This window comes from Chaetomium fimeti (genome assembly GCF_033439085.1).
Source record: "Chaetomium fimeti strain CBS 168.71 chromosome Unknown B0H64scaffold_6, whole genome shotgun sequence".
Taxonomy (NCBI): Eukaryota; Fungi; Ascomycota; class Sordariomycetes; order Sordariales; family Chaetomiaceae; genus Chaetomium; species Chaetomium fimeti.
The window spans coordinates 613864-634104 of NW_026944334.1; the positions used below are offsets into that span (position 1 = coordinate 613864).

A 20241-nucleotide genomic window follows, 5' to 3' on the forward strand; every position below is an offset into this window, starting at 1 on the left:
TTGGAACCCCTGGCCGCCAGTGGGCCGTTCCTCCTACGTCACCTTCCTGAATTTGCGACCCCAGGGGTTTATTATCTGACATTCCCTTGTTTGCCGTCTCAGAAACTCGACGTCAGCTTCACTCGTTTTGCACGAAAAAACTACGAATTCTCCAACCAGGGCGACCGTGTGGACTCGATCAACAGGGCAGGGTCCGAAGCGCGCAACAATAAGGAGCCACTGTTGCGTTTTGCATGCCAATTCGACACGTCCCTCGGCACCGGCATTCCGACAACTCGTTAGCGCGCGACAACCAACACGGGCGGCTTCAATCGCCCACCCAGCCCCACGATCGACAACGTTCTTGCGATTGACAATTCGCCAGAACGGCGACAAGTTAGGCTGGGCCACGCTTCCGGCTACATTGGGGCGACAAGAAACAAACAGAGCAATCAATTGATCGGGGGGAACAATCGCGCGGGCTAAGGTCGACCATCCTCGACATTTCAACGTGAGAAGGCGATCTCGAAGACGGCAAACTGCGCGGAAGTTTGTTTATAAAATCAACCAACAAGGCAATGGCAGTATCAATGGAGCGGCGAGCGGGAGGCATCATCCCACCAGTGGAATCGTTTGCGACCGCCGTCAAACGTGCCGTAGTCGACATGCTGGTCCGACGCGAGGAAGAGGAAAAGGACTGCCACCCACAGCCGGGCATCGACCTTTGCAAAAAGCCATGGGTCTCGTCGAACAAGATCACATGGATCATTGTTGGCGTTGTGGTGTAAGCCTGAATCCCCCCGGCAGCGCGGTTGTTGATCCGGACCACTGACGTATTGCGTAGCGGCTTATTGGTCGTCGCCACGACGTCGGTATTGCTATTCTTCCACTTCAGACGGAGGAGACGGGAGAAGGAGGAAGACATGGAGGACAGATCCTACAGGGCGGACTACGGGCTGGACGACCTGCCGGTAGCGGGGAAACCACGGCCGGACCACGAGATGAGATCGCAGGACCGGTCACCCAGCGGCTACGGCAGGCGGTCACGCGATCCGCTGCAGGTCGGGGCTGAGCCTAAGTATCCGCCCCCCACTCAGCTGAACGGCCATCTAAACGCCTTCGACGACGCCGCCTCGTCCAGGTCCGGCAATGGGTCATCATATCCACCGAGCGTCAACCCCGCGTGGCCAAAGCGAGAGAGCAGCCAGTTAAAACCATTAGAAAATTGAGGTGTTACGGGGCCCCGGGATGATCAAGGGGAACGAGCAATGATGGGAGGGGGATGAGTTACGAATGTATCCGTGTACGATATCGGACCCTGGGCGGAAGGCTGTATTTATGTCGGCGTTGGCTGTGAGTGTACATGAAACGGTTAGGGCTAACGAGAACTCGCCATGATTGGTGTTTGGCATCGATGCTTTATGGCTGGCGAGCGAAGGGGAGCTCACAAACTGCGTTTTCACGGGACAGGTGCTGAACCCGGTGTTGGTCCCGGTGTTGGTCCCAGTCACAAATCCTTCCTCTCAGGGCCTCTTGCCATTATTCTCCAGCCTGCCGCGCTCGGAAATTATGATGCCAAAACCGGAGGAGGGTTTCAGCGGTGATGTCAGAAATGGCCAAGCAGTCGAGTGACAACCAACTCGACTACAACCAACGCGCAACGTTGGCAGGGCGGCCGGGATAGGTCTCCCAACCACCACGCCGTTGAAAGGACCGTTAGGGATGGAGTCCATGACGATATATGCGACTCACCCACGCCGTTCGGCCTACGCAAATGGCAGTCGGCATACGGAAGCCAGGAAACGATTGTGGTCCGTGGCTTACATTTTTCTGACTGTCATATTTAGCAAGAACAGAAAGAATAATTTGGTTTGATGATGAACAAGGGGTAGACAAGGCTACCCCTCGAGAACATGCTTCCATGTGATATTCCAGGAACCAGGACAGATCGGATGAATGACGTCCACAGTGAGGAATAGAAAGGCCACCGAACGATCGAAGCACGAGACAACATGCATCGACCCTGCAGCACGGATTGTTCTTCGGACCGATTTAGAGCCTCGAGTCAACCACGCACCGTTACCGGCCATACTCGTCCTCTTCCCCACGACAGAGCGAATCCAGGCTCAACCGCCTCCCCAACCCCATCCGCAAGCCCATCCCCCGATCCTCCCGCATCTCCCACGTCCGCCTCACCGCCGCCCAATACACCGCCCCATTCACCACCCCCTTCGCATGCGCGCAGTGCTCAGTCCTCTTGAACCTCACCATCAAACTGCCCACCCCACCACCATCACCACCATCCCCCCCCTCCCCCTCCACACCCAAACCAGCAGCAGCCGCATCACCCCCATCCCCAACCCCACCCCCAGCAGCAGCAGCGCTCTCCACCCCATGGCGATGCACATCCCCCCACCACACCACCGCATCCCCCTCCCCAAACAAATACGTCCTCGCCATCCTACCCAAATCCCACAACCCGCCATCATTCAGCGCCAGCCTCGTCGCCGCAATCAGGTCGCTGTTCCCATAGCGCCCGCGCACCCGCAGGCCGGCCCACATCACGCCGACTACCCCCGCCGCCGCCGCGGGCGCGAGCACGCGGCCGACGAGCCCCGTGCCTTGGCTGCCGCCGGGGAGGGCGCGGGCGAAGGCGGTGGTGGCGCGGGTGTAGGAGGCTGTGCCGGGGGTGGAGTCGAGGATGAGGGCTTCGACGGGGAGGCGGGAAGGGGGGGGAGGGGTTGGGTTGGGGGGGTTTGGGTGGTGTTGTTGATGGTATTGTTGGTATGCGCGGGCGAGGAGAACGGCTTTGTGCGCGCCGCCTTCGGAGAAGGCGTGCAGGAGGAGGGAGGGGAAGCGTGGTTTGCTTGTTTGGGGTTGAGGTGGTGGGTAATAGGCGTCGTAGGAGTGTAGACTGGTGTGGTCTGGTTGGTATGACGGGATGGGTTCGTGTGAGAGGAGGTAGTCGATGGCCGGGGCTAGGACTTGGAGTTTGTGGTTTGTTGAGTGCAGCACCAGGTCGGCGACGACGGTGGTGATGACGAGGATGGGCACGCCCGGGTAGAGCGTGTTGTATGCCTCGGTGTACTTGGCGACGTGCTTGGATGCCGCTCCCGTCCAGGAGGTGATGATGATCAGGCCGGGAGGAGGAGTGTCACGGCTCCGACTGCTGAGTTGGGCGGCGGGACCGGCGGGGAGACAGAACGAGGAGTTGGAGTACATGGGCTCATGGTTGGTATTGTAGCCTCCCAGCCCAAGCTTTGCGTCTTGCACATAGATGGACGGCGCAAGGCGAACGAAGCCCGGGAGCGAGAAGCCAGAGGTCTGTTTCCCCATGGTTGTTGGTATCAGGCAAGGCCTGCATAACGCGAATCACAGTCGACACGAGTATGCGCTGGGGCGGATTAGGGCGGTTGTATTTGAATTATGCAGCCCGGTCTGCCCTCCTGGGCTTGAATTGCCCAAGATGGTCCACCGGCCACAGAGTAAGCCAAGAGCAGGTCTCCCGAACTAAAAACCAACATTTCGACAACCGGTCGCAGCTCGCCGTGCCGCCATACCTAATTCGGGTATTAATATCTCGACCACACCCTCGTTCCTTTGCCCGACGGGTCCGGGCTGGGGGCTGAAAGCCATCAGATCTTGACCAGCTTCAAGGCCGGCCATGGGCCAACGGGTGTACATCAGACGGCCTGTGGCTGTGAGGCGCATGTATGTATAGCGAGAAAGAAAGGTGCTGATGCGGCACTGTCCAATGGCGTCGTGTCCACGACTTCCACCCTGGACTGAGTATGCAGTTGGGAGACGCATCGTGGGGGTGCATATGCCTAGTCAGAAAAGGGAAGCTTGTCCGGGGTCTTCGTCCGCTCCTGCTTAACGCGGATGCTACCTAACCTTTCCTGCGGACTTGGCCTGCGGACTTGGCCGGCGGGTATGGCAGCTGCCGTTCAAGTTGCTCGCCAACTGTGCGCTTTCCCGGGGATAGGTTGAGCTGAGGAAATATTATTCCGTCGTGCTTGCCTGATACTTCCATCTTCAGTTATTGCATCACCTTGCCTTTGGGGATGGGACCAAGGGAAAATAGCTCTCCAATGAGATTCAAACCAACACGGTTTCATGTTTTCGTCAGAACTAGTGGTTACCCATAATAAAAGAAATAACCGCTAGGAATTAACTCCAGATCTAGAAGGAACCCGAGTCAGAACACCACCCACAACCATCATGGCACAATCACATGCACACACGTTAACGTCCACTAGTTGTGTGGGCAATTTCGAGTCTGACGGCGTTCAACCTCCGGTAGCCCCGACGGGCGCTTACCCGAGGCCCGGGGTGTTCACTGTTCAGTGTGCAAGCTGCAAAGTGTCGTCAGCCCAAGCCCCGAACCGGGAAAGATGAGTCCAGCACTGGGTAAAAATCAACAAATGCGAACCGGGGGCACATTTGGGAGCCTACTCGCCCCCGAATCTTGGAACCGAATTCTCCCATATCTGAGCACACAACCAAGACTCAGCTGAGTCGTCAATACCCTGATTCCAAAGCACACCCTGCAGCTGTCACACAGCCCAACCAGACCTGGCCTCCGGATTCGACCTCCCCCAACTCACCCCCCTGGTGGCTGTGCTCCCGGACCCGGTGCGGCAGCCATCGATCGCCCACACACACGATAAACGCATGGGGTGACATCGCTTGGTCCATTGCCGCCCGGAAGGCTTGCAGGGGTGGTAGGAAGGCTTGCCGCTTGAGTCTTGACTCGCAGCGGGACACATCCCTTCCTTGCCAAGATTGTCTCCAAACACATGATGCCTCTACCGGGTGGACGACATCGGCCACATCTTTCCTGCCATCTCATCTCACTACCGGGGTGTCGCTCCTGTTCTGACTCTCCTTCCGGGCTTCGCTTGGCTGCATACACACACACCTTGACCCCACCCAACAGTCGCCGTTGGGGGCCGCAAGTCCCCGGTAATGGGCATGGTCTGCATGGATGCGGGCCTGTACCAGAAATAGGCTCATCGCCCCATAACCAACATGGTGCGAGGCTATCGCCCGATCGGGTCGCTGTTGGTCCTTCTAGAAACATGGCGTTCATAAAGACCGACTCGCGTCCGGGCACATGGCGATGTTGTTGTGGAGGTTGTGTGTACACCCTCACGCCTCGAGCCATGCCCTAAGTTGAGCATTCCCCTTCTCATTCTATTCTTTTTCTCATTCTGTTGCAGGAGGCACTTTATTCCTCTGCTTCATTAGTTCATACCTTTCATACCCATTATCGCCGGTGTCGTGGGGCTTTCCAGTCGAAGCAATGGCTCATTTCTACCAAGGCGCCAGTAGGCCTGCGGAAGACGTGGGGTATCCCGTCATGAGTGAAACGAGGGAATCGTCAAACGAATATGATCCTCATCTGGAGAAGGGCATGCTTCCCGAAGTCGAATGGAAGCCCAGCAGTAAGGAGTACGCCGTCATGGCCACTCTTGCCATTATCTCCTTGATGGTGGCACTGGATGCGACCATTCTGGTCTCGGTATTGCCCGTGAGTGATGGTCCATCCGCTCGGAGTTAAACAACAGTGTCCAAGCTAACCTATTCAGACATTGGCCGTTGATCTTAACGGTACCGCAACAGATGCATTCTGGGCCGGGACTTCCTACCTGTTGACATCGGCCGTCTGCCAACCCTTTATTGCTGCGCTGTCCGACATCTTTGGGAGAAAGGAGCTGCTCCTCGTGTCAATATTTCTTTTTACCTTGGGGACCCTTCTCTGCGCCCCCGTTGCTCGGACCTTCACCGTGTTCTTCGTCGGGCGCTCCATCCAGGGAATTGGTGGTGGTGGCATCATCACCCTGGGCCAAGTTATTTTCGCCGATATTGTTCCCCTCCGCCAACGCCCCAAGTTCTTCGCTCTGGTTCAAATCTCCTGGGCATTGGGGAGCGTGCTCGGACCGTTGATTGGGGGTTTATTTGTTGAACACGCCACTTGGGCCTGGTGCTTCTACATTAATGTGCGCATAGTTGCTACCCTCCCTTTACATGACACTAGACACTTGCTAATTGTGCTCTCATAGTTCCCATTCTGCGCCATCGGTCTTATTCTCGTCCCAATTTATGTCAAGCTCACCACGGTCAAGTCGTCCCTGGTTTCCAAACTTGCCCGTGTCGACTGGATCGGTGGATTCCTCTTCATCGGTGGCCTTACCAGTTTCCTCGTTGGTATTTCATGGGGTGGTGTTCAGTATGCGTGGGGAAGTGTCCAGACCATCGGCCCAATTATAGTTGGGACCGCCGGCGTCGTCCTAGCCATCGTTTGGGAGATTTACGGAGCCCGAGAGCCATTTCTACGCCCATCCCTATTCAGGTCAGGTTCGGCCCTCGCCACATACGTCTGTGCTCTGTTCCAAGGCTTCATTGTATGTTTACCCTGGGTCCATTGTGCCCCTCTCCTCTACTGACATTGCCCTCCCGCAGCTCTTCTGTGCGCTCTACTACGTCCCCTTCTATTTCACTGCAGTCAAGTTCGAATCGCCGGTACAAGCCGGCTTGGACATATTCCCGGCCACTTGCGTTCTACTTCCTAGCAGTATCGTCACCTCGCTAATCACGACTCGCATGGGCCGCTACCGGTGGGCGATCTGGAGCGGATGGGTTATCACGGCCATTGGCTGTGGCCTCCTTGTCCTGCTCGACGCCGACACGGAGACGGCTGCTTGGGCTACTATTCTCATCGTCTTTGGGATCGGCCACGGCATGCTTCTTACCAGTCTCAACATTGGCATCCAGGCGGTGAGCAACGTTGAAGACGCCGGGCGCGCTGCAGCCATGTATGCGTTCATGCGTGCTCTCGGCATGTCCATTGGTGTGGCCGTCGGCGGGTCTGTGTTCCTGAACGTGATGATCAACGAGCTTGCCGAGCTGGGTCTGCCTGAGAGCATCGCGCACAATTCCGAGGTCTATGTCGAGGCACTGTCCCAAATGGATCCGGAGGATCCCGTCCGCATCGCTTCGTTGCAAGCCTGTAAGTTTATCACCCCTTTACTCGAGGTGGTTACTGGAGCACTAACACTTTTTCAGATGTCACGGGCTTTCAAGGAGTCTACTGGACAATTACCGCAACTGCCATCGCTTCCTTCTTCATCAGTTTGGTGATCAAACGGTTCAGCATGGACAAAGGTCTTCAGTCCGACTTCACGCTTGAAGGGGGGCGAGCAGTGAAAGCGCCTCTCATGGCTTCTTCTTCTTCAACCATGGTGCCCCCAGCGAACTACTCGCACCCCGGTAGCAACGGCACTCATTCCAGCAATTACACACAATCCGCCTTCGGGGCTGACAGCCCATACTCAAGCGCCAACGCCTCGCAAGTTTCGCAGATGGGATGGCAAACACGCGATAACGTGGCCTACGACAACACGACAGGGTTGGCAAGGCGAGATTCCATTGTTGCCTACTACATCCAGCCCGGCGGCAGGATAGTATCAGTAAACCTACACCCCAACGCCAGGCGCAGTGGTGAGATGGGATCAACCAGCGACCTCGGGATGCAGCATTTCGGCGCAGCCACTAACGTGGATGGGAGGTATGACCCGAGTTCTGAATCGTTGCTTCAGGAAGTTCGGGCGGGGGATCAGTTGGGACCTTACCCGGCTGAATATGAGGCCGGTATTACGAACGTCACACCGGCATGGATCCCCACGAGGTAGAGGTGGTGTTACAGCGGGCGCAAGACGGGCGGGAAGGATAGATTGGGGGAAGGGTTGTACAAATGGGCGGGAAAAGTGCGTCGTTATCTCGGCGTTTGGTACTTGCATTCATGGGGAGTTAAGGCTGGGGGCCATGTATTCGTACATCGGGGGATATCAAAGTGCTTACTATTAATCACCTACTTAACGTGCCGTGCCGCTTCGGCCGAGTCTGTACCACCCGTCCTTCTCCCCCGCTTTTGATATCTAAGCTGCCTTGATGTGCTGTCGATGGGCTTCTTGGCATGCATATATGTAGTCTGAATGCAGCTGAGGTATGGCGGCATGAGCTGAGCTCGGAGAGGGTCGTATTGCAGCTCAGAGAGCAGGGTTGTATTATGTATGCAGCACACCAACTACAGATCCAACAATGCAGCTCGCCGGCCAACGCCCTCTGAGCTTTGAGAGCGGTCACATGTGACTCACCAAAAATAGGGTATCAGATAGCCCCGTGACCTTTTCTTTACGTGCATATCTTTGACTTTGGCCGAGGTGCAGCTTCGAGCTTGGCTGCTTCACACCACTACGGCGGTGTAAGCCAGCTATCTGTCTGCAACCCACCTGCCCGATGTTGGTCTGCGTGATATGGTGGTGTCCTTTGCTCAGCCAGGGCGTTCTTGCGTGATAGAAGGGAATTTGTCTCCGTTGAGGGGTAGTATTGCCACTGCGACCATCGGCGATCCCCTCCCCCACCTCGTACTTCGTTGCTTTTGTGAGAAGGTTTTGTTGCCGAGATTCTATTTTCGGGGCAGCTCAGTTCAGCATTTGCGGTTATTGCATCACCGTCACTTTCAGTCCTCTCAGCCTCATGGAACAAACTCTCTGTCCCTTCCTCAGTGTTGGGCAGTCCAAGACTTCGGACTGTTAATGGTTTAAGTGTCAGTGATAATACTGTTGAATCATCGCGGCCAGCTAGAATGCTGTAGGTACCTAGACTTGGAACAATACTAAGGCTTAGGTTTGATGGCAAGAGATTGAATCCTCAGGTGTAAACTACCTAGGTACTTACCTCGGTACTGAACCGAGGTTAGAACTCCCTCGGAAGATGTTTAGAACTGGATTGCGTGACTCGTGAATTCCATGAGCCTGCCACAAAATGATAACAAACAAATCTGCTCTCAAAAAATGTCTATTGTGCGCAACCCAAAATCAAAATCAAATGTAAAATAGCCCAAAAGCAACAAAAACAAAACAAAACAAAAACAAGTAAGGCAAACCTCGCGATGACCCAAAAGGGACACTCAAACCAACGCCAGCCCCGTTCTATAATGAAACGCCTGAATACCCAACAACGAACCTGAAGTCAAACAACACCCCAACCCCTTGCAACCCCATACCTCAGAGCATAGCAACAGCATACGCAACCGCTGCCGCAAACGCCGCACCCGCAACCCTAGCCGTCATACCCGGCCCAGCAGCAGCAGCCGCACCACTACCCTGTCCCTCACCCGTCCCATTCCCACCCGAAACCGCCCCCTTCCGCCCCCCACCGTTTTCACGCTCCTCCTCCTTCGCATGGACCCCCCTAAGCCTCTCCCCAATCGCCTGGCCCGTCTCATTCTTCTTCTCGCCACTCTCCCCCTCCAGCGCGCCACAAATCCCCAGCATCTTGCCCTCCTCATACCCCTCCAGCGTGCAGCCCATCGCGGCCCTCCGCCCGCCCTCTTTGATCGTCTCAAAACACTCGCGCACGCCGTTCTCCAGCGCCTGGCCGACGGCGCCCTCGCCGCCGTCGCCGTCGCCGTCTTGGCACCAGCAGTCCATGACCCCCGCGGCGCCGTTGTCGAGACTGCACTTGTCCATGTCCAGATCGTAAATGCCAAACTCCACGCACAGCGCCATGCAGTCGGACAGCTCGCGCGCCATGGCCGGGGCGTCGCCGAAGGCGCCCTTGATCTTGTCGGTGATGCCGCGCGGGTTCTTGGGGGTGGTCTCGCTGCCGCTGGTGGTGGTGGCGGCGGCGAGGAGGGGGAGGGTGAGGAGAAGGGAGAGGTGCATTTTGGATGGGTTGGTTGGGGTGGGTGGATTGGAGTTGAAAGGATGATAGAAATGAAGGTTGGTGTTGTTGTTGATGTGGATGCTGATGTTGATGCTGAATCGTCTGATGGAGAGGATGAGATGAGAGCAGGATCCGTGGTGATCAGCGGACCGTCTTATACTGGTTTACACCCGTCAATCTGGGGGCTATTCTCCCCTTACCCTCCATTACCCTCAAGTGAAACAATGCAGCCATACCATGGTGACCCGGATGGTGGTTTGATCACTATGAGCCCGGGCCCGGCCGGAGGGTGTATCGGCATCTGGACTCCTGTCGTACAAAGGAAAGGGTATCTCGGCAACATGAACTACAGATAATTGAAACTTCAGCTCGCCCATAATATCGACCTCCGGGGCCGGTGGGTTGGGGTGGTGCACTGACATGAGACAGAGACAAGAGGGCAGAGTGGGCCAACGACGGCCGAGGGCGGCGTGGTCCCGGCCTGGGTGGGGCCGGGTATCGCCCGAGTTTCGGGCAGGATATTTTAGCCTGCAACCAACCAGCGTCGAGATACGCCGTGAGGCTGCAGAGAAAAGGGCAAGTGGCCTGTGGGCTGTTTCAGATGTGGGGTTAGGGTTGTATTTCGAGGAGGCGAGGGGCCATGGATAATGGGGGAGAAGGAATGGATGTGTTGACTTCATTCATGTTTTCAGTCGATGTCTACTCTGTTTCGACATACTGTGTCTCCGAGGCGTTTGCATATTGCGGCTTCTGGGGGGTGCATAGAACGCTGACATTGAGCTACATTAGCAAGCTGCTTGCTACCTACATGGTGATACTCTCGGCAGATATGCGTTCTCTAGCTTCTTCCCGCCCACAGCTGTTCCGAGAAATGCTGATGATTAGACCCGCCGACGGCCTCCCTGAGCTGTTAGGAAACGACCTTGACCGGATCCTTGCTCGAGGTCCTGGTACTTGAACGGAAACACAAGCCTGGCGGCATACTGCTTGCGTTGTTTGCACTGCAGACACGCTCAGGCTGTTTCCGCCCATCATCCTGGGACTGTTACCCGCCCTTTCGGCTACCTTTCAGGGCTGCTTGCTGGGAGAGTGGCCTGGCAGTCGTGGAGCTGGAAATATCCTGGGCCCGCCGAGCCAGACCGAGTACTATAACAATGAATGATGGCGATACGCATGTATCGCCACGCCGATCGATCACAAGATCTAACGGCTAGTCGTGCTGCTTGCGCTGCCGCCGTTTGTCTTGCGGCTTGGCTTGGAAACGGCCGGGACGTAGTGAACGCCGGTCACAGGCTCGAGATGCGACAGATAGGGCAGCTTGCAATACAATTTGCCGCCCCGATGCTTGCATTCGAGGTTCTGGCAAATGTGTCCGTGGTAGCAACTATCCAACCTGCATGCGCCACGCCGCGGGCATGGCTGGGACCGGGCGAGCGACAGTAGGGCCGGCAAAACCTCTGGGTCGAGAGGCTCGTGATCGTATTCACAGCGATCGCCGGCGTCGCAGAACCCTTGCAGATGGAAACTGTTGCACACCCGCCGCTTGTCGACGCGTGCCTTTAAGCGGCTCATCACATCGGCAGTGATGGCCGGCAGGTACGGATCAAGGCGGTAGTTGTTCTCGTTGACCGAAACCTGGCCATCGGGTATCGTATATGCCCTCGGTAGGTTGACCAGTTGCGAAGCCACGGATGCCGTGTCATTTGTCGTGCTTGCCGGGCTGATGGGCGATGGCATATCGGAATAATGCAGGGAAGTTCTTGTGTCGTTCGACGGACCGTCATGCAACATCTTGCACGACTTGCCGGATCGGCACTTCCCAATCGAATGGAATAGGCACGGGATTTTGGATACATCGTGCATTGTCGGACTCGCCGGCACCTTACTGGGCGACGCTGGCTGAGGCGGTCCCACGGAGGGTTTGCCCGCGGTGCCCACACCATTATTAAGGGGACGGTATGCGGTAAACCCGTCAAGGGGAGAGTGTCGGAAGGCAGCGCGGAACTCTTCAATACCCATGCCCAACTTCGTGAACTCGTTGTGGAAGCGGACGCCTGGGGTATTGATGAGTGTAAACTTGGAGCTATTCCCCATAAAGGGTGTAAGCTCAGAGATGTAGCCGACGTCGTGGCAGGCAGCAAAGTAAATGTGCTTGCACTGGCTATTATCGGCGTAGAGGCGGAGCATGGCTCGCAGCTTAAAGTCGGCGTTCTCCTTCAGCTGGCCGGCGTCAACAAACTCACTGAGACCATAAGACCTGTTGAAGCCGGCAATGAATGGGGCCAGCGACCGACTGTCTGCACCGACCACGCCGGTTTTAGACAGGGCTTTCGATAAACCAAAGACGTTGGCGTAGATTCGCACCATGACTTGGCAATGCTCGAGTCCCTTGCGCCGCAGACTGGTCTTGACTTCGTCGTTAAGCGCCTGGGCGGCAGGCCCGCCACCCTCGGCACGTTGAGACAGGAATGTATCGTTGAACACATAACCGTCGCCATCGACCAAGACCAACACAAATGGGTTGCGCTCTTGGTCTTTGGCCATCTGCTTGTACTTTTCCCGAGTCTCACGCTCCTCCTCGTAGTCGCTCTTTAGGCGCTTGTAATCATCGATCAGAACCGAATATTGATCCAGGAGCTTGGATAACGCGTCGCTTTTCTTGTAATCGGCAAGCTGGGCCGCCGCCCGCTCGATTTCCTGGTCGTTGAGCATCGCGTAGGAGAGGCTAAGTGTGCTAATTACCCAATGTCAGTTATTGTGTTCCATTTCGACCAAAACAACAAGGTACAATCCACATACCGATCTGGTTGTTAACAACGGTACGTGGGTTGGGTCGCAGGCGCCGCTGCCCATCCGTGGAAATTTATTTACTAAAATCATCAGTGGCAGAAAGAACCACATTGGACGCGTGCCCGTCGTGGCAGGTTGGGAGCAAACGGAGTGAAGCGGTGTTGGAAGGCAGATAATTTCGTGCTCCACAAACAGCCTCTCTTTGACGATCCGATTGGCGCCGGGCGGCACTGGAATGAACGGCGTCACTCATTTTAGTGGACCTGTGGTGGGGTTGTTGTTTGCACACGATTCGTACTGTGACGTACACAGGAGGGGAAGAAAGGAGAGAGGGAACAACAGTGACAATCGTCCACGATAAGCCAAGAAGAAGCGGGAAGGGCATAGCAAATAACTGGTAATGGGGGAAGGAACCTGGAAGTAAACACACGAAGAGTCGAGACGAAGCCAAATATGCATTCCTTTACCCAACCCGAAAAAAAACAACGCCGGATCCCATGATCGACTTACACACACATGCCCTGCCATATCACACACCACACACACTCACAACCCCCCCAAAACACCATCCACCACACCCCCCAACATCCGCAGCCCATAAAACCTCGCCACATTCCGATACACCCCCAACCTCCTCATCACCTCCCCCCGGTTCACACTCTCCTTCCACTCCCCACTACACGTACAGTGCTCCATAAACTCATTCACCCGCAGCGCACCACAGCGCGCACACTTCAAGTCCTGCGTCGACCACTGCACCACCAGCGCCTGCACATCCCCCAACAGTCTCTCCTCCACCTCATTCCTATCATACTCCTGCTGACAATACCCACACCGCCAGCTCCACGCACCCTCCTCGGGCCCCTCCCCGCCCTGGGAGGCCGACGACGCGGGCAGCAGGTCCTCGTCGCGGCACAGGTCGAGGTCGCGCGCCATGGTGCAGCTGTCGCAGCTCAGCTGGGCGAGGCGCAGGGACTCGGACGGGTTCTGGAAGGTGCCCTCGCGCGAGAACTCGCGCACGTCGAAGAGGTTGAGCAGCTCCTTCCGGAGGAGCCGCGCCTCGAGCGTGATGTTCTTGTCGAGGGAGAGGACCTGCATGAGGGACTTGACCAGCTCGAGGATGGGGTTGGCGGAGGCGGTGGGTTTGGTGGCTTTCTTCTTGTTGTTGTTGTTGGTGGTGCTGGTGGCGGTGGTGGTCGTGGTGGTGGATTGGGGGGTGAGGTGGGCGAGGTGGGAGCCGGGGAGAGAGGGGAAGGTGTAATCGGCTGCGAGTTCCGGGTGAAGGAGCTCCCGTTTCTGGGTGGCGACTAGGGAGGTGATCTCCTTCTTGAGCGGCTTTTCGAACGCATTCCCGAGGATAATTTGGTTGGGAGCGTCTTCAGCAAGCCCGGCGTTGCTGTTGCGGATGGGGAGTTGAGTGAGGCGTGGGGTGGCGGTGGGATCACTCCCTGTTGCTGGCCGCTTGATGCCGTGCATGAGCTCGATGAACTCGACGACCCAGTCGCGGAAGGTGGGTTGAAGTCGGATGGGCAGGAAGGTCGCCATCTGCCAATGCATGATCATCTGGAGGTCTTGCTCGTCTCGTTCAAGCACCTCCTGGCACGCCTTGCCGCCGTAGTTGAACTCATCGTACCACACGAGGTAATCCCAATACTCCTTGATCTCGAGGTCTATGAAGTGGAACAGGGGCTTGCCCTTGATGCTCTTTAGAATGTACTGCGCGTAGGCATAGGCATTGCCGACTTCGGACTTGGTGGTTTGCAAGAGCAGCCGGTTGGGGCTCGCGTAAATCACCTGTGACCCAACTCTGCGGAAATCTGCCATGAGCTGGAGAAGTGCCTTGCGGCTCATCATCTGAACATAGTAGTGCAGGGCGCGGTCGTAAAGGCAGGACGCCGGGGACTCCACCCAGCGGACCAAGTGTTGGACCATGACATCGGCCATTGTCGAGCCCTTGCAAGCTTCGGCCCACCACGATTTCACCATCTCTCGGAGGACTTGCACTCCGGCGTTGGCAAATGCATTATCGGCGAACAAGGCGTCATTGCCCTCTGCACCGCCGTCACCGCCGGGGTTGAACGCAATGGCATCGGCTCCCTCAAGCTCATTGATGAGAGATGACGTTAGGATGGTGTTGATGGCTAGGTTACGGACTTCGAGGTCGATGCAGACAGACGCAAAGGTTCCCGGATTGTTGACGGATGGCATCTGAACTTGGTCGAGAGGCCCAGCCACGTCGTCCTTCTCGTACCCGGCGTGGTCGGGCCGCGGGCTGTCCGACCACCACAGCACGACGTTGTTGGCTTGTAAACGCCGAGCGTAGGCAACGTCGATCAAAAACCGCGGATCGTCGCGCTCCAGGTTGCACAAGGGGACCTCGCCGTACTTGGCCAGGGCAGTCAAGTGGTTGATCCAGGAACCGAGGCTGAGGTAATGGTTGACCAGGCGCCGAGCAACGACGGTCTGCCAGCCCAGCGGCGGCAAGGAGCTATCGGCTGGGTCATATCTTAATGGTAGGACGGGGAACTCTCCCAAAACCGGAATGTCGTGCACAAGGAGGTTCCGCTGCGACGACTGGATGACCATCATGGTTGCCCCCGATTCCTCCTTCTTCATCTTCTTGACAACGTCACCGACCTCGAGGAAAGCTTTTCGGCGTGTTGTAACCTGGGTAATCTTGAACACCAGCTTCTCCTGATACGGGAAGCACTCTTGCCAGTTGGAGTCGGCGGGCTCCTCGCGGTTCCTACGCGCGAAGAAGTCCGAGTACAGCTTGGTGATGTTCGGCAGATCCTGGCCACCATCTTTGTTCTTCTGCTGTATGATGATGTGTGCCTTGTCACCCGTTGTCGAGAACACGCCGAAGATCTGGCGGTCGCCCGCGCTGATGTGCGAGAGGTAGATGTATGACATGCGGGCGCCGTCAAGGTATGGCCTAGGCTTGGTGGGTTTTGTCAGGCTGGACAGGTCGAAACCATGGTCAAGACCCTTCCCGAGCACGCCGGGTTGACTGTCATCGATGGTGCAGCGGTTGCCTAGCTGAAGGACGGCCCGTAGATTGAGCGGGAGCTGCTTCTCGTACACACCTTCAACGCTGGGGTGGTTGAAAAGTAGCGAGAACTTCTCGGCTTCGGCGAAGTAGATTTCCTCGGGCACCGTGAGCTTGAACAAGTGAACCGAGGAATGCCCGTTGGGAAGCGTGTGGTAGACCTGCTCGACTTGGCAGCCATCGACCTCAATGTCTGGCAGCTCCTTGCTCTTCAGATTGAGGAAGACCTGCCGCGGGACGTTGACCTTGACGGCGTGGATCTTGCCATCGATGAGCACATAGGCGAGCACAATACCGGGGCTGTCGGTAGCCCGGAGCTGCAGGACCTGCCAGGTGTTCCTGAAGGTTATCTCGGCCTGGTTTCGGAACGTCTGCTGGATATTGCTCTGGATGTTGCCGCGCCTGTCACCAAAGAGGTGCCTCCGCCGCGCCCGTGCTTGCTTTTGCAGCTTCCACTTCAGCTTTTGGTATTCTAAGAAAGCTGGGTAGTCCTCACTGGGTGAAGGCATCTTCTTTGGGAGAGTGGCAAAGGGGTCTTGGTTTTCCGCAGGCTCAGGGGACTTGCGTTTCTGGGACCGTGGTATCTTTTGGGACGCGGAGATGGCCGAGCTGACCGTCTTGGGCTTGAGGAGCGCGCCGATGTCTTCGACATCGCCAAGTAGATTCGGAGCAATCTCCTCCAGAGCACCACCTTTGGTTGTTGGTCCAAAGAGATCCGTGAGCTTCTTCTGCTTCATCTTGTCGTCCTTGATGTTAATACGGCGTTGCAGCCAGTCTGGGTGTGGCACACGTGGTACCGGGTTGCGAACTTTTTGCAGAGCAGCAGGGATGGTGATGAGCTTCTGAATCACTGAGCCCAGACGTTCGGTGTAGTAGTCCCAGTCGAGCAGTGCCCTTGGGTCCGTGTCTGCCGGCTCCTCCTTGAGCCATTTCTTCAGATACAGGCGTTTCGTCTCCTCTTCCGCCGAGAAGATGGCGACGGGGACGGCACGCTCCGTGACTGGAGCGCTCTTGGGTCTCGCGCAGATGATGAATTTGCAGTTCAGGCCCTTGTCTTTGACCATGCCCTCTCCTAAGAAATCCGCCAGGCGTTTGGCGGTTGTAATGGAAGTTGACTTTTGGCTCCCATATTCCTCCAGTGTCTTGGTCATGCTGCGGTTTTCGGAAATGAGTTCCATGAGTTCCTCATCGGCTAGTGTCACGCCTTTGCTGTGCAGTACGTCTAGCCACTGATTGGCGACTTTTGCCACGGCAGTGTAGCACTCGGCCAGAGTCGTGCCATCCAGGAAGAACTTGAAAATCTGTTGCTGGAAGATCTTGATGAGCTTGAGCTCACCTCTCCGTTTGACTTCAAAACCCTTCAACTCTGCCAAGCTGCCGTCGTCGTTGAACACAGCATACCTCTTCTTCAAATTCTTGTCCTCCTCCTTCGAGGTGGGGAGAATCATGGCCTTGTACGGGCCGTCGACTTCAAAGAAGATGGAGTTATCGCTATGTGTGTCGTACTTGAAGGTTTTGGAGTCCACCAGTGTTTGGTACTGGTGGTTGGTGAACTTGGCATGCACCAGATGGTTCAACATGACACAGGGGTAAGAGATGGCGAGCTTCTTGCCATTCTTAAGCTTGAATGCGAAGTTCTCTGGGAATGTGGCCGGCAACATGCACCAGATACCGTCTGTATCAAGCTCAAGGGGGCGACCCAGTCGCTCCACTAGAGACCTGGCCAGCTGAATGATGGTTGCTCCTGTCAAGCAGGTCACGCCCGCCATCTCCATGGAGTACCAACGCGAGCCCTTCCGCATGACGTAGCCATAGAATGAGTTGAGAATGACTTTGTGTGCCAGTTGCAGGGAGTCGAACAAAATGATCATTTTCTTGGCGCCGTCAACTTCGGAGGATGATGCCCCTGAACTTTTTAGGGCCTCTGTTTTGCCCTTCCAAACCTTCGCCTTGCCCTTGTAGTCGTAGCGGCGGTCACGGAAGTCGCGGACGGTATTGATGTAGAAGGGGTTTTCTCGCTGGCAGATGATGGCTTCTCGTACGATGGTGGTCGAGTCGCGAATTTTGTGGTAGACCTTTTGGGAGTACAGCTGCATCCTCTTTTTGGTGAGAGTGGCCTGCTCCTCCAAACTCAGGTCCTGCCACGAGCGTATTGGGCTGTTGGCAAACTTGCCCGGGAACTTTTCGTTCTCCAGGGCGTGTTTGATCATGTTGTACTCGTCCCGCTTCGCTGGCAGATACTCGCCTCTCCATGCCCACGGCATTCTCCTGTCGCAGGTCTTGCCGGGGCGGTTGAAGTCGCAAGCAGCGCAATCGGATTCTGAGATCATGGAGTCGGGCTGTAGCCGGTTGGTCGTCATGATGTTGGGGTACATGGACGCGACGTCGAGATGGTAAATCAGAGGTCGCTCGTTGCGGTTGGGCGTCTCCTTGAGGTCAAGCAGCTTCGCGGCGATTTGCTGCTTGACTTCTTCGTAGTTTGTGATATCATCCATCGACTTCTTCTCTTCCACGGTGATGCTGAAGGTCAAGGCCGAGTCCAAATCGCGCAGCAATTCGTCAATGGCCCCGGGATCGACCGCAAAGTTCACCGGTATGTCTGCCCGAAAGACGCCGGCCTCGATACTCTCGACGTGCCCACCAACGTAGGTTTCCGAGTCCAACAAGTGGCCATCCCAGAAGGCCTCCTTCGGCGCCATATGCTTGTTTGGTAGCACAATCTCCTTTTGGTAGGCTTGCACCATCAACAACATCTCGCAGAGCGTTCCTGTGCCCTTCCTCAGCGTGTCATCGGGACCGAGAGGCAAGATGGTGCACAGAGAGAAGATGAAAGGATGGACGTATTTCATGTACAGATAGTATGTGGCGACGGCATCGGAGACGGAGTATTCGGCCAGCGTTTGTGGCCGCTCGTTGGCGTATGGCGTCATGAGTTCAGGGTCGAGTTCATCAGGGTCGTATCCGAGCTTGGCGACGGTGACGGCCTTGAGGCCTCGACTACCCTGAGGGAGGTAACTGTCACGGTTGACCCAGTGGAAGCAGTCCATGTGCACGCTGTAGCTGCACTTGTACTGGTCTTCGGAATCCTTTTTCCACCCGATCTCGTGATACATGTCGATGCCGTTAAAGCTGGCGCGAGCTTCGACGAAGGGCCAGTCGAAAAAGTCACCGTTGTAAGTGGCGATCACTGTGGGTCGGGCCTCCTTGATGTGAAGGAAGAAGCGCTCGAGAAGACCCTTCTCATCGGGCTCGTTGAAGATCATGAATGGCCCCGGGTATTCTGGTTTTGGGGTGTAGTCGAAATCGTCAATGTCCGCTGAGACCACCTCGCGGTTGGTGATTAAGAAACCCTGACCGTCGATCATGTAAGATACCATCATGATCTGGTCAACCGCAGCGTCAGGAAACTTCAGGGGTGCTTTGCACGTCTCGATATCGAAGGCCATGACAACCGGGTCTGCCGGCGCCAAACGCTCCTCGTTCCGAATAATAGTTGTGACGCCGTTCTTTGCCTCCACAAAATACCAATTACCCACTCGGATATCTGTAACACGTCAGTCAAGGGCCCTCCCTTCCAGCATCAGAGGCGCAACTTACCCAAGTCTATCATTACTCTAACGTGGTATGGAACGTCGTATTCACGAATATCGACAATGAAGTCGCTCGCCTCAGCAAAGGATGCATTATTCCGCCGGTCATCAGTTCGTGGGTCGTCATCAAAAAGATCGAAATTGCCGTTCGCGCTGTGTCCCGGTCAGCCATTGCCCGCCTCCCTTCGAATGTCACCCGCCACTCACTTTGCGACTTCGGCATATGTGTCCATGGCATCCATCCCCTTCTTGTTCTTCTCCGCGATGGGCATGATGTCCCTTCTGGCTGCCAACAGGTCTTGTACGTTGTGAAACGTCAACTGGATAAACGTCCTCCGATACCCCAGCAGGTGGTTTGGCATCTTCAGGTCCTCCTTCTCGATCCGTTTGATGCCCTTGACCACACCGTCGCCCGGTACCCGTTTGCACCACTCCTCGACCTCGCCTTCGTGCCCCTTGCGACAGGCAATGAGAAAGTATGGCTCGTATTCCACTGTTGCCTTGAATGTTGACCCGTCCTCCTCGATGAAGTAGCAGTCGAGCGCAGCACGTCCACCACCACCGGGTACTCTGGGGTCGTCGATTGCGGTGGGTTGTATGTTGACGAGCCAGCCTTCACGCCGTTTGCCTGCGTCATAACGCCCGAAGCCCATGTTCTCGTCGATCTGGTGTGCGAGAGCTGTCCGCTCCCATTTTTCGTCGTTTGATGTCGCTTCGCCGCGTGCGTTGGACGATGCCGCAAATGTCCGGGTTCGTGAGCCATGGTATGCAGTTTTCCCGCCACGGCGGTAACCCCCCCTGGGCCGTCGAAGGGATGTGTTGGGCATTGTCGTAACTGGAGGAGAAGGTTCCCGCAGGCTTTGTCGTGTTTGCGGAGTTTCGGTTTGGGTATGTTGAAGAGACTGTCAAGACAAGGCGCTGGAAAAAGAGGGTATCTGAAATGAAAAGAGAAATCCGTCATAAAAAGATCCGCATTAGAATGTCGGAGGTTAGAGAAGGCGTTGTTGCCGGGAATTCCAGCTTGCGGTGTGCTCACTGGACTAGAAACCGGCGTCTGCGTTGGCAAAACCCATTAAACTCAATTGTCCATTCGACGCGCTG

The 20241-nt window shown here is 56.2% G+C and overlaps 6 protein-coding genes across 6 annotated transcripts; 2 read left to right on the plus strand and 4 right to left on the minus strand.

The window, feature by feature from the left end:
• Positions 1-644: 644 nt before the first annotated feature.
• Positions 645-1208, plus strand: B0H64DRAFT_327473 (uncharacterized protein; the record flags this gene model as incomplete). The annotated part of the gene is made up of 2 exons (XM_062800780.1): positions 645-763; positions 824-1208. The coding sequence occupies 2 exons, from the start codon at positions 645-647 to the stop codon at positions 1206-1208; spliced, it is 504 nt and encodes a 167-aa protein (XP_062656518.1).
• Positions 1209-1782: 574 nt separating this feature from the next.
• B0H64DRAFT_425784 (uncharacterized protein) lies at positions 1783-3776 on the minus strand. Its single transcript, XM_062805702.1, has one exon. The coding sequence runs from the start codon at positions 3313-3315 to the stop codon at positions 2059-2061; it is 1257 nt and encodes a 418-aa protein (XP_062656519.1). The 5' UTR covers positions 3316-3776; the 3' UTR covers positions 1783-2058.
• A 1319-nt stretch (positions 3777-5095) lies between these two features.
• On the plus strand, positions 5096-7761 carry B0H64DRAFT_204458 (major facilitator superfamily domain-containing protein). The gene is made up of 5 exons (XM_062799312.1): positions 5096-5512; positions 5571-5981; positions 6045-6386; positions 6445-6991; positions 7048-7761. Exons 1-5 carry the CDS (start codon positions 5285-5287, stop codon positions 7671-7673), a joined length of 2154 nt encoding a protein of 717 aa, XP_062656520.1. The 5' UTR covers positions 5096-5284; the 3' UTR covers positions 7674-7761.
• Positions 7762-9050: 1289 nt separating this feature from the next.
• On the minus strand, positions 9051-9710 carry B0H64DRAFT_375984 (uncharacterized protein; the record flags this gene model as incomplete). Its single annotated transcript, XM_062802448.1, has 1 exon — positions 9051-9710. The coding sequence occupies one exon, from the start codon at positions 9708-9710 to the stop codon at positions 9051-9053; it is 660 nt and encodes a 219-aa protein (XP_062656521.1).
• A 1081-nt stretch (positions 9711-10791) lies between these two features.
• B0H64DRAFT_204481 (uncharacterized protein) lies at positions 10792-12767 on the minus strand. The gene is made up of 2 exons (XM_062799313.1): positions 12511-12767; positions 10792-12445 (listed from the first exon to the last, which is right to left on the minus strand). Exon 2 carries the CDS (start codon positions 12421-12423, stop codon positions 10915-10917), a length of 1509 nt encoding a protein of 502 aa, XP_062656522.1. The 5' UTR covers positions 12424-12445; positions 12511-12767; the 3' UTR covers positions 10792-10914.
• A 280-nt stretch (positions 12768-13047) lies between these two features.
• On the minus strand, positions 13048-20237 carry B0H64DRAFT_363312 (uncharacterized protein; the record flags this gene model as incomplete). The annotated part of the gene is made up of 3 exons (XM_062801798.1): positions 19348-20237; positions 19148-19293; positions 13048-19094 (listed from the first exon to the last, which is right to left on the minus strand). Exons 1-3 carry the CDS (start codon positions 19965-19967, stop codon positions 13048-13050), a joined length of 6813 nt encoding a protein of 2270 aa, XP_062656523.1. The 5' UTR covers positions 19968-20237.
• Between the last annotated feature and the right edge of the window lie 4 nt (positions 20238-20241).